The 13550-nt window shown below is 37.3% G+C and overlaps 1 protein-coding gene across 1 annotated transcript in view; it reads left to right on the forward strand.

The window, feature by feature from the left end:
• VAMP7 (vesicle associated membrane protein 7) overlaps positions 1 to 12089 on the forward strand; it is a 43192-nt gene extending 31103 nt beyond the window's left edge. The window contains exons 6-8 of the mRNA XM_032330821.1: positions 4029 to 4096; positions 6634 to 6726; positions 11139 to 12089. Of these exons, the coding sequence (XP_032186712.1) occupies positions 4029 to 4096; positions 6634 to 6726; positions 11139 to 11207 (230 nt within the window). The 3' untranslated portion in view covers positions 11208 to 12089. The remainder of the gene's footprint in view (positions 1 to 4028; positions 4097 to 6633; positions 6727 to 11138) is intronic.
• Positions 12090 to 13550: the final 1461 nt, after the last annotated feature.

Raw genomic sequence — 13550 nt, forward strand, 5'->3', positions numbered from 1 at the left:
TTCCAGTCCCGTCCATGTTGCTACAAAAGTTGGGTATTCATCCTTTCTGATGGAGGCATAATACTCCATAGTGTATATGGACCACATCTTCCTTATCCATTCGTCTGTTGAAGGGCATCTTGGTTCTTTCAACAGTTTGGTGACCGTGGCCATTGCTTCTATAAACATTGGGGTACAGATGGCCCTTCTTTTCATGACATCTGTATCTTTGGGGTAAATACCCAGGAGTGCAACTGCAGGGTCATAGGGAAGTTCTATTTTTAATTTCTTGAGGAATCTCCACACTGTTCTCCAAAGAGGCTGCACCAACCTGCATTCCCACCAACAGTGGAAGAGGGTTCCCCTTTCTCCACATTCCCTCCAACACATGTTTCCTGTCTTGCTAATTTTGGCCATGCTAACTGGTGTAAGGTGATATCTCAATGTGGTTTTAATTTGAATCTCCCTGAGGGCTAGTGATGATGAACATTTTTTCATGTGTCTGCTAGCCATTTGTATGTCTTCATTGGAGAAGTGTCTGTTCATATCTTCTGCCCATTTTTTGATATGATTATCTGTTTGGTGTGTGTTGAGTTTGAGGAGTTCATTATAGATCCTGGATATCAACCTTTTGTCTGTACTGTCATTTGCAAATATCTTCTCCCATTCCGTGGGTTGCCTCTTTGTTTTCTTGACTGTTTCCTTTGCTGTGCAGAAGCTTTTGATTTTGATGAAGTCCCAAAAGTTCATCTTCACTTTTGTTTCCTTTGCCTTTGGAGACATATCTTGAAAGAAGTTGCTGTGGCTGATATCAAAGAGATTACTGCCTATGTTCTCCTCTAGGATTCTGATAGATTCCTATCTCACGTTGAGGTCTTTTATCCATTTTGAGTTTATCTTTGTGTACGGTGTAAGAGAATGGTCGAGTTTCAGTCTTCTACACATAGCTGTCCAGTTTTCCCAGCACCATTTATTGAAGAGACTGTCTTTCTCCTGAAGCTGTTTCAAAAAATTGAAGCAGAAGGAAAACTTCCAGACTCTTTCTATGAAGCCAGCATTACCCTGATCCCCAAACCAGGCAAAGACCCTACCAAAAAGGAGAATTTCAGACCAATATCACTGATGAATATGGATGCTAAGATTCTCAACAAGATCCTAGCCAACAGGATCCAACAGCACATTAAAAAGATTATCCACCATGATCAGGTGGGATTCATCCCTAGGCTACAAGGATGGTTCAACATTCTTAAATCAATCAATGTGATACAACAAATTAATATGAGAAGAGAGAAGAACCACATGGTCCTCTCAATTGATGCAGAAAAAACATTGGACAAAATCCATCATCTGTTCCTGATTAAAACGCTTCAAAGTATAGGGATAGGGAGAACATTCCTGAACCTCATCAAATGTATCTATGAAAGACCCACAGCAAATATCATCCTCAGTGGGAAAAAGCTTGCAGCCTTCCCATTGAGATCAGGAACACAACAAGAATGCCCACTCTCCCCACAGAAATAGAGCCATAACTACAGAGAACAGATGGATGCTTGCCAGATGGGAGGGCAGTGGAGGATGGACAAAAGGGGTGAAGGAGGGCGGGAGGTACAGGCTTTCAGTTATGGAAATTGATAAGTTATAGGGATGAAAGTTAGAGATAGTCAATGATAGCACTGTATGGTGACAGATGGTAGCTACATTTGTGGTACGCATAGCATAACATAGAGACGTTCAATCACTGTGTGGTATACCCAAAACTAATGTAGGACTGTGTATCAGCTATACTCAAATCTTAGAAAATGATAATTATTCAGTCTGTTTGTTGTAACTATTCAGATTTCCTATTTCTTCTTGGTTTGGTGGTTTATGTCTTTCTAGGAATTTATCCATTTCATCTTAGTTATCTAATGCATTGATATACTCTTGTTCATAGTATTCTCTTAGGATCCCTTTCATTTCTGTGAAGTTGATCATGATTATTTCAGTAATTTGAGTTTTCTGTCTTTTTTTCTTGGTCAGTTTATGCAAGGTTTTGTCTTTTTTTTTTTTTTGGTCTTTTCCAAAAACCTATTTCTGGTTTCATTGATTTTTCTCTAGTGTTTTCTGTTCTGTATTTAGTTTTTTCTGCTCTGATATTTTTTTCCTTCCTTCTGTCAGCTTTGGATTTAGTATGCTGTTCTTTTTCCAGTTCATTAAGGTAGCAAGTTATTAGTATGAAATCTTCTTTTCTTAGCCTGCTCAGGCTACTACTATTTAAACTATCCAGTCTACAGTAATTTTTTTAATAACAGAAATTCATTTTCTCACAATTCTGGAGGCTTGAAGTCCCAAGATCAAGGTGCCTGCCTTGTTAGATTCTGGAGAGAACTCTCCTCCCATTGCAGAAGGCCTCTCTTACTATGTTCTCACATGGTAGAAAGTAAGACAGAGAGTAAGCTCTCTGGTGTCTCTTCTTATTGTACACTAATTTCACCATAAGCTGTGATGGCCTCATCTAAACCTAATGATACCCTAAAGTCTCCCATCTCTAATACTGTCACATTAAGAGTTGGGGCTTCAATATATGAATTTCAGAGGGATACAGTTCAGTCTATAACATCCTCTCTTTAATGTAGGTGTTTACTGCTCTAAATTTCCTTCCATGCACTGCTTTTGTTTCATCCCATAAGTTTTCCTTCTGCTATTGATTTCTAATATCATTCCATTGCTAAGTCCAATAGCTGAGCTCCCCTACCCCCCACCAAAGTAAGTTTCCGACCTCTCTTCTTTTTCCTGTGTATTGATCACAGTTTCCTGGTTTTTCCCCCATATCTCTTAATTTTTTGTTGAAAACTAGATGTTTTAGATAATGTATTACAGCAGCTCTAGGTACTGATTCCCACCCTACAGGGTTTGTTGTTTGGTTATTTGCTTATTGACTAGGCTGGACTTTTTCTTTGAACTTTAGTTTTCCCACAGTGTGCTGTCTCTAATGTCATTTCTCAGAAGGATAGCTTTGAGGATGAGTAGTCACACTGGAGTGACACAACTCCCTGTCAAGCTTCTAGCTTGTCTGCCTCTGTTGGTGTCACACCCAGATGTTAGCCTCCACTAACTGCAACTAATTGCTGTATTTTGGTAACAGTTCCCCCAGACATTAATTGATCCAGTGCAATCTAACAAAGCTTCTAATAGAACTTCTGCCCTATGTGTAGGGCTAGATGAAGGAAAGGAACCTCAGACCTATCCGGTATGCCTTGTGGGAATGGAGCTTCTGCATTATGGAGCTAAGGGTAGGATGGGTTGGGAGAAGAAACGTTAATGACCTACCCCTGCTGGAGAGAAAGCATGGCTGTTGCAGGGACCTGGAGAGGAAGAGCCTCCAGGCTTTACTTGCCTAGAGTAGAGCTTCTGTCTCAGCTAAGCGATTGCAGGTCATGGCTCAAATGCCATAGACTCACTGTTCTTACTAGAATTAGATAATTTTTTGTTTATGTTTCTCCATTTGCTATATGCCCTTAGGACATTCATAGTTTTCAGAGACGTTAAATGATGGTGGCTTTTGTTTTCATAATTTTTCAAGTTGTAGTTGTTTTGTTGGGAAGAGGATCTGTAGAATTTCTCATGCTAATTCTGGAAGTGTCCAACTCTCACTCATTTTGAAGGCTCCATTTTTTAAAACTATCAGATCATATGCTTAATTTAGGGTTTGTAAACTACGATTCGATTTTTGGATCAAATCTGCATAAAGTTTTATTGGAATACCATCATGCCCACTTATTTACATAATGTCTTTGTCTAACAGAGTTGAGTAATTGTGACAGAGACCATTTGGCCCAGAAAGCCTAAAATATTTAGTATCTGGCCTTTTACAGAAAAAACCTGCCAATTCCTACTTTAGTTGATCAGCTTTAATAAAGTCTTTTATTACTTAAAGATAAAAGTGCTTCTGTAATAAATATGTGTTGTTGTCAAGAATACCAACTATAATTAAAATCAGATTTGGTTTAAAGATAAAAATAGCAGATTTGTAATATAAACATATTTTCTGGTTTTTCCAACATTTTTAGATCTGGTAGCTCAGCGAGGAGAAAGATTGGAATTATTGATAGATAAAACAGAAAATCTTGTGGATTCGGTGAGTATGGGAAATGGTAATATTTTTCAGGATCTAAATAAAGTAGAGAAACATTGATGGCTAACATAATAGGGGACTGTGTTAAATTTAATAATTTACAGGGTTTTTTTCCTTTCTAACTCCATATGTGATTATGTTGTGATGGTAAGGATAACAATGAAGCATAGAATAAGTCACAACCCATTAAAAACCATTAAGGAAATTTTGGTTTGGAAAACATAATATACAGAAACATTTTTTTAAAGCTTTAGGTTGATGCCTTTACAGTTTAGCTCATTTGCTTATACCATTCTGTTTCTGTTCATTTTGTGAAACATGAAACAAATAAATGTGCAGGCCAGTTGTAATCCAGTATGAATCGTGAAAACTGGACAATCAAGTTAACTTTCTTGCTTACCATAATAGCTGAGTCAAATTGGGAAGGGCCAGTGAACCTTAAGAGTCAGTGAGTCCCTGTGATCTACTTATGCTACAGTCATGTGTGTCTTTGCATTTTCTATCTGGATAGTGGATGGGGGTTTTCAGGAAAGATGATATATAGTGAATAGATGAAGGGCAAAGATCAATTAAATTTTAGGTCTACACAATTATAAATTTAAGTGCAGAGTAGTTTACACCTTGAAATGGATTAGTGAGTGATCATGTTTATTCCTACTGGCAGCTAGATTATAGTAGTTAGGAGTACAAGCTCTACAGTCAGAGCTTCCTGGGATTGATTCCCCTCTCTGCCACTTAGTAGTTGTGCAACCTTAGACAAATTACTTAACCTCGCTGTGCCTCAGGCATCATTGTTATAAAATGGAGCTATACCTCATTAAATAAGATAGTGCACACAAAAGGCCTAACACAGGGTCTTGTGCACAGTAAGAGCTATTTCAGGTTTATTGTTATTGTTAGTTTTATAGGGACATCCATTAACAGTAGTTCTTAGGAGGATAATAGTTTTAAGTCAAAGCATATGGTAATTGGAGGAAGGGTGGTACCATATAGCAAGTCAAAATAGCAGGTTTCTATAATGGCTCACTCTGTAACCCATTGCTGTGGGGCAAAGAAGTATCTGATCCCAGATCTGCAGATCAAATTCTTAATCCATGAAGATTACTCTCTTTAGCTAGAATGGTCTGTGTTTAGCCAGTGCTAGTATAGCCTATAATTTCCAAGTAAGTCTTTAATTTTGTTGACTCTGTGACAAAGTAACAAAAGGTACTAATTAATTAACAGATGTCTCTCTTTATGGAGGCATAACATATAAGAATAAAGTGTAGAATGTGTACCACTTGGTTATTTTTTACATATATGTCTATATGCATGTAACTGCCACTTAGGTCAAGATTAAAAAAAAATTCCAATATTACAGAAAGCTGCCTCGTGCTTTTTCCTATTACTAATCCCCAACAGGGGTAACCATTTTAGGACTTACATTACCCTAGATGATGTTTTGTTTGTTCTTAAATGTATAGAAATGGATTCATATGTTATATACTAGCTTCTCTCTGACCTCTTTCACTATTATGTCTATGAGATTCATTCATATTGTTCAATATGATAATAGTTTATTTTATTGTTTTGTACTATTCAGTTGTATAAGTCTACCACTACAATTTGTTTATCCATGCTCCCCTGTTGGGAATCTATTCTAATTCCGGATTCCCTGTTTTGTCCCGTTGATCTGTTCATTTTTTTCAGTCTTTTTTTTTTTTTCCTGTGTTTCATTTAGGATAGCTTCTGTTAGTTTTCTTTTGTGGTTTGTAATCTGTTATCCCCACCTCATATATTTTTCATCTCTACAGTTTTGATTTGGTTCTTTTTTATATTTTCCACATGTCTCCTTTGCATGTGCATGTTTTCCTCTACCTTCTCGAATAGATGAAGTATATATGCAATTGAACTGTTAATTCCATGTTTGGTGAACTTGGGCATACATCTCTGTTGGATATATACCTAGAAGTGGAATTGCTGGGCTACTAGGGAATTTTGTTGTTTAGTTGCTTTAAACTCTTGGTGGCTGGTGGGAATGGTTCAGTAGATATTGAAAAGTCACTGTTGCAAAAGAAAATGGATAACTTAAAGGAGCAAAGTTTCTTGAATTTTGGGCCTCATACAAGTAAATACATATTTTCTGATGAAAAGTGAAAGATTTTTATGGCTCAGAAAATCCCAGGATTATTTTGGGCAGAATAGGCAAATGTGTTTGCAACCAGCTGGTTAGAGGGAACCTTTCTTCCTGGAAGCATAAAGAAGAAAAGGCTTTCACACTAGCAGGAAGAGCCACTTCTGATTCCTGACACAACATGCAATACTTTGGTGGGCAAGGAAAAGGGGAGAAGCTTCTTCAGTGGGCTCGTATTACTTACCGTACCCCTGACCTAGTTCTGCTTCTGTGAACTTGTGATCAGAACTTGTAATCTCTACCTGTGAAGAGACGAATGAGTTCATGATTGAACATGATTAATGAAAGTAAAAGTTTTATAGGTATTACTACAGATCGGTCTTGTAGTCAGTGCCAGGGATCAAATAATTCATATTTTTCCCCCTAGTCTGTCACCTTCAAAACAACCAGCAGAAATCTTGCACGAGCCATGTGTATGAAGAATCTCAAACTCACTATCATCATCATCATCGTTTCAGTCGTAAGTTTTTGTCATTTTAGTGTGTTATTTTATTTTTCAATCTTTAAGAAACTGGATGCTTGAATTCTTTCTCAATGATTAGCTGTCCTGTGAAAACAGTCCAGAAGTTTGTACTTAACCCCATCTTCCTATTGAGAATGTTTATATGTAAGGAATTAGGCAAGGCATTCCAGATATTCCTGGATATTTAATGGGTTTTTTTTCAGTACTGAAATGGGATTCTTTTAAAATTACATTTTGTAATTGATTCCGTATTTTCTAATTATATTCCTATTTTCTAGCTGATTGAATGCTTCATTTCTTTATTTCTGTTTTCTCTTTTCTAATTGATCTGTTTTTCTGCCTGGCAACTTTGTAAAACTCTTACCTAGCTATAATAGTTTGTCAGTCTATTCTTCTGTATTCTGATTCTTCTGTCAGGAGTCAGCAAACGTTCTGTAAATTGCTAGATATTGTAATAAATATTTTATGCTTTTCAGGCTGCATGTCGTCTCTGTCATATATCCTTTTTTTTTTTTTTAACTTTGAAAAGTATAAAAACCATTCCTAGCTCACAGGCCATGAACTCTAATTTGCTGACTCATGCTGTAGGTAAATTATGATGCCATCTGTTAATAATTTCAATGTTATCAAATTTATATACACATTATATATAATTCTACATAGTTACATGCAGTTATGTATATATGATTTGCAGTTACTAGCAATGTTGGATAATTATGGTACCAATGGGCATCTTATTTAGTTCCTGGTTTTAAGTGGAATCCTTCTAATATTTATAAGAGTGATATGTAGGGGCACCTGGATGGCTTAGTCAGTTAAGCATCTGCCTTCGGCACAGATAATTTGGGGGCTCCCTCAAGTGGGGCTCCCTACCAGTGGGGAGCCTGCTTCTGCCTCTCCCCTTCCCCCACTGTTTTCTCTCTCTCTCAAATAAATTAAATCTTTTTTAAAAAGAGTGATACGGGGTGCCTGAGTGGCTCAGTGGGTTAAAGCCTCTGCCTTCAGCTCAGGTCATGATCTCAGGGTCCTGGGATCGAGCCCCGCATCGGGCTCTTTGCTCAGCAGGGAGCCTGCTTTCCTTCCTCTCTCTGCCTGCCTCTCTGCCTACTTGTGATCTCTCTCTGTCAAATAAATAAAAAAAAAATATTAAAAAAAGAGTGATACGTATTATGAATTCTTGTTAGACTTTTATTGACAAGTTAAAGAATTTTATTTTTGTTTCCAGATTGCCTGAAGTTTTAGTCAGGAATAGGCATTTAATTTTGGGAAATGATATTTCTCTTCGCAATGGGTTGACAATATGACTATCTACATTTAGTAGTAATATATAGAATTACGTTAATAAATGTACTTCACTTCTGGGGTAAATACTAAGTGGCCATTACGTAGTATTCCTTTAATGCATCATGAGTTCAATTTGCTAATGTTTATTTAGTAGTTCTCATGTTTATAAATATAAGTGAGTCTATATGCTGTTCTTTTGTAACCCCTATGTCAACAGATATTGGACATTTTTGAACTACCCTGAATATCTGGTAACCTTTTTAATATGCTTAAATTCCTTTTTTTTATTACATTTGAGAGAATTATTCAGCTCACTCTTCACCTGCAAGTTGATTTCTTTTCAGCTCTGTTCATCCTATGTATTTATTTTTCATATCTATGCTTTAAATTTCTAAGAACTCTTATTCTTAGTTTAATTTTTTTTTTTTTTTTTTTTTTTACGGAATTGTCCTTGTTGACATATGTACTCTCTCTTTGAATTTCTCTGGATATAAAGAATACATCACAGGGAATTAGCTTATGCAATGGTGGGAGCTGGCTTGGCAAGTTCAGAATCCTCAGGGCAAGTTCAAAATCTGTCAGGAAGGGCAGTCTGGACCTCTGGGGCAGGAGCAAAGGTATAATTTGTAGACATAATTTCTTATTCATCAAGGAAACCTCAGTTCTGACGTTAAGGACTTCTAACTGATTGAATCAGGCTAGGCTGTAGGGTAATCTGCTTTACTTGAAGGTAACTGATTTATGGGCTTTAATCACATCTACAAAATACAGTGACACCTAGGTTAGTGTTTAATTGGGTAACTGTGTACTATAGCTTAAGCCAAGCTGACACATAAAACTGATCTTGGAGAAATATAGTTATGTTTATCTGTAATGGGATTATTTTTGTTTTTAAATGAATTTTATAGGTATTTTTAAAGCTTTATTTCTAATATGGTAAGTGTTGTTAGTTATAATCCCCCTGTGTAAGAGCTCTTTGGAGTCCTCAGTAATTTTTAAGAATCTGAAGAGGTCCTGAATGAAAAGTTTGAGAGCTGTTGCTCTAAGGGGGGTGAGAGGGAGATGCTTTACTTTGGGGGTAGTTTATGGCTGGGTGAAACAGCCTTTCTCCTCATCCTCTTGCCATTTGCAGAAACCCGAAGTTAACTCTGAGCGGATACTTCTGACTCAGCTCCACTTTTCCTTGACCCATGTTGAAAGACCTCCACCTTAGATAGCTGCATTTACCTAACAGAAGAGCAGCCGTAGATCTGTTGAAAATTGCACCATAGCCTAGAATGTCTCCTTGCTCAGGAGACTCAGGTAGCACAATCTAGGCTCCTCAGCTTAGCTTCTTCTTTCTACTTGGGTCTATGAATTTAGATTGATTTATAAAGCTGAATTGTTGTTAAATCCAGATTGTATTTATTAATCATTTATATACATAGCACTGCTCTTAATGCAGTATCAGTCTTTCCCAAAAGCTCTTGTTGCCTAATATATTGTACTTCAGCTTTAAAAATCCTTATATTTCAGCTGTGGCAAATAGTCAACTTCATGTCAAATTGGAATATCTGTGTGTGTGCGCGCGCACGTGCGCACGCGCACGTGCACACAAATTCATTAAGAACCAGAATTTGCTGTAAACCACCACCCTCCCTCACATTTATAGAGAAGTAAGGTAAAAATACCCTGCTGACTTTTGGGAGCAAGCATGGAATTCATAAGTGTGTTTTTTTCCCTAACATTGAGTAATGAAATCAACCATTGAAGATATAAAAAAAATTATAATTTAAAGCAAGACAAATGATGAAATCAATGCAGTGAACCTAATGTTTAAAATAAATCTATTTGTTGGAATTTAGTAATGTGAACAAGCATACTATTAAAAAATACTTAAGGGGTGCCTGGATGACTCAGTTCGTTAAGTGTCTGCCTTCAGCTCAGGTCGTGATCCCAGGTTTCTGGGACCAAGCCCCGCAATGGGCTACCTGCTCAGCGGGGAGCCTGCTTCTCTCTCAGCCTCTGCTCCTACCCCTGCTTATGCTTTCTCTCTTTCTCACTCTCTCAAATAAAATCTTTAAGAAAATAAAATAGGTATGTGTGTGTGTGTGTATGTGTGCGTATTTCAAAAACCCAATACAGTTAAAAAGTTAATGATTTTAATAGGAATAGGAATAGCATTTTTACTGTGTTACTTGTATCATCAGCTTTCTTTTGATTTGGTAATTGTAATTGTCATGTCATTATTCACCAAAAGGTTAATTGCAACATTTCTTGCTCATGGGTGATAGAGATACGTAATCTCTCCTCAAACTTTTAAATATTTCTAATCATCCTCATAATGAAAAGTAAGATGTGTATAAAACCTAAAAATATGCTTCATAAAAATAATAAAATCATGCCTCAGGAGAATTAGGATAATTTGTGATCTTGATAATTAATGATGATTCTGCCTGGTTTCCAATAAGAGAAACAACTCCACTGCTTTTTCCCCCAATGAAGAAAGTATAGTGGAGGGGCGCCTGGTGGCTCAGTGGGTTAGTTCTCTGCCTTCGGCTCAGGTCATGATCCCAGGGTCCTGGGATTGAGCCCCGCATTGGGCTCTCTGCTCAGCGGGGAGCCTGCTTTCCCCACCACCCCGCCCACTTGCCTGCCTCTCTGCCTACTTGTGTTCTCTCTCTGTCAAATAAATAAATAAAATCTTGGGGCGCCTTGGTGGCTCAGTGGGTTAAAGCCTCTGCCTTCGGCTCAGGTCATGATCCCAGGGTCCTGGGATCGAGCCCCACTTTGGGCTCTCTGCCCAGCAGGAAGCTTGCTTCCTCCTCTCTCTGACTGCCTCTCTGCCTACATGTAATCTCTGTCTGTCAAATAAATAAATAAAATCTTTTAAATAAATAAATAAATAAATAAAATCTTCAAAAAAAAAAGTATAGTGGAATTCAAATGTGTGAGAGTTATATCAGAAAGGATCCCTTTAACTCCGCTTCTGCCTTTGAACATACTTTATTGGTGTATTATATTACTATACAACTGCTACTGTAATGGAACCAGTATCTGTTTATAGGTTTTTACCTTGCTTTATATATTATTTATGAGTCTGTGATGGATTCAAGAAAATAAAATTGCCTTCCTTCTCCCTCTAGGTGTTCATCTATATCATTGTGTCACCTCTCTGTGGTGGATTTACATGGCCAAGCTGTGTGAAGAAATAAAAAAAAAAAAGTTGTCATTAACCAAGGATACGAGACAACAAGGAGTTAAAAGCAATCCATGTGACTTAAGCCTTTGAATACTGACAGATGGTGTCTGCCAGTATCTTCAGCTGTCTTCTGTTTCTTTTTTGTTTTTAAATCTTGTTGTATGTGTCCAGATTTATCTTTGTCTAGTTTATTCTAGTGTACTTCAGATTTAACCATTTATTGCAGCAGTACCTTTAAAAAGGCTTTTGTTTCTTTAGTTTGTTAATTAGAGTCATCTATTTAGAGAAACAGTTTTATTTGTAATTGCACAGAGCTGTCACCAAGGTAGAAAACCAGTCTTGCTAGCTGTCTACTAAGACTTTGGATGAACTTTGTATTCCAGACACAGAGAGCATCGCTAACATCTCATCTTTTGCTATTGAAGAGTTTTAGGTGCTTGAAAACAATTTAAATGGAAAATCGTTATTTGGGGAATTGTAAATAATTTGTTGGTGCTGCTTGTTTCTAGGAGCCCATGCAGGTAAAGTTTTAAACATTTTCTGTCAGTCATATGGGGAACATTTTGCTAGCCCATTAGAAATATACAGAATTAACCTTTTCCTTCTAGTATTCACTTTCAGGAAGAAACTTTTGACCTTTCACAGACCTTACAGAGCATGATATCCTCTCTTTCCCCCATTGCACTTGATTTGAAAAGATGATGGCTTAAATATTGTTGAAGATTGTGGGGTTTTTTATATTTCTTTCTTTTTTGTGGATATTTAGGGCAATTGTATAGTTAATAGAACAGGTAGTGGATGAGGTGGCGAGGCAAATTCTTCTGGCTCACCAGAGAAAAATAAGACAACCATGGTGATATACTAGTGTTCAGGTGTATGAGGGAGAGGTAGTATGGGACATAAGCCCAAACTGAATATGGTCAACAGTCAACTCTAGGGTTTGGGTTTGACTTCTGTTGAATAGTAGTTTCAGTATCCTTTATGGATTAATAAATTCTGTGATCTATCTTTGAAGAATTCTTTTGTGAAACTGGAGAGTAGACAGTATGATATGTAGAAATAATACCAGCCAGTTTTTAATATCCATTTAACTGCAGTGCGGGAAAACTGGAGTGTAATCATACTGCTTTGGCTACACTGGCATCTGTTACCTATTAATGTACTTTTGGTGTGTATCTGAAAGGATATTTGCTGCCCTAAATCATTTATTTATCAATAAATGCCAGTAAGTGGAAATTATATTACATTTGACTATTTTCCAAATGAAAGAGCAAAGTAGTCTATAAAACCTAGCCACCTGTGTAATCCTAGTCATGTGCCTTGAATATATATGTGTCTCATAATCTGCCTCTTGCTACCTGTTCTTCCATCTAAACCTTTTGATTCATGCTACTAGATTCATTTCTTTGACATATACTTTAGGCCCACTGGAACTCCTTTCTTGATGATCACACATGGCGCCAATGTTTCTTGGTCTTCTTTATCAACACTAATGCCTTTTAATTATATCAGCATTTCCTATTGGAAAAACACTTTTGTTCCAGGAAAACATTTGGCATTCTTCAGTAATAATTTCCAAATGTCTTTAATCCAAAGAAGACTTAAAGCTTATTTCCCTTTCTTATACACACCTGAATAAAAATGATGTGCATGTTTTAGGGATAAATTACTTAGCTGTTCATTGGTCTATTTATGTATAAGAATGCTTTTTAAAGCACATATCTTGTTTTAAATGACGCACAAACTGAAGGCATTAATAAAATTTAAGAGTAATGTAATGAGCTTTAGAATTTCCTCCTGGAATCTAATTTCTTCTGATGACATTTTGCCATAGTTCACTTACACTAAAAATACATTAAGAAATGTGACCTGGGGAGGAGTTAAGATGAAGGAGGAGGAGGGGGACCTTATACTTGCCTCATCCCTTGAACACAGCTAGATAAATACCAAATCATTCTAAACACCTAAGAAATCAATCTGAGGATTGACAGTACAGACTGCAACACTAGTGGCAGAAAAAAGGCCACATCATGGGAAGTAGAAGATATGGAGACATGATTTGGGGGAAAAAAGAATTGCAGGTGGTCTGGAGGGGAGGCAGCCCTGATCAGGGAGAGTAGAGGGAAGAGAGAGAGAGAGCAGTACACAGAGCAGTGCACAAGACAGACACTTGCTCAAAACCATTGACAGGGAAAGCAAGAGGGGCTGATGATTGCAAGTTTTTATAAGCAGCAGAGCTCAAAGTCAAGTTTTAGAAGTCCCTGCAATCTCTGGGGTCATGCCTGGTGGGCTTAACCATGCTCTTGTGGGGAAGGAGGGCAGAGGCCCAAGTGGATATCGTGGCCCAAGGATCCCC

The sequence above is a fragment of the Mustela erminea genome, chromosome X, assembly GCF_009829155.1.
Source record: "Mustela erminea isolate mMusErm1 chromosome X, mMusErm1.Pri, whole genome shotgun sequence".
Classification (NCBI taxonomy): domain Eukaryota; kingdom Metazoa; phylum Chordata; class Mammalia; order Carnivora; family Mustelidae; genus Mustela; species Mustela erminea.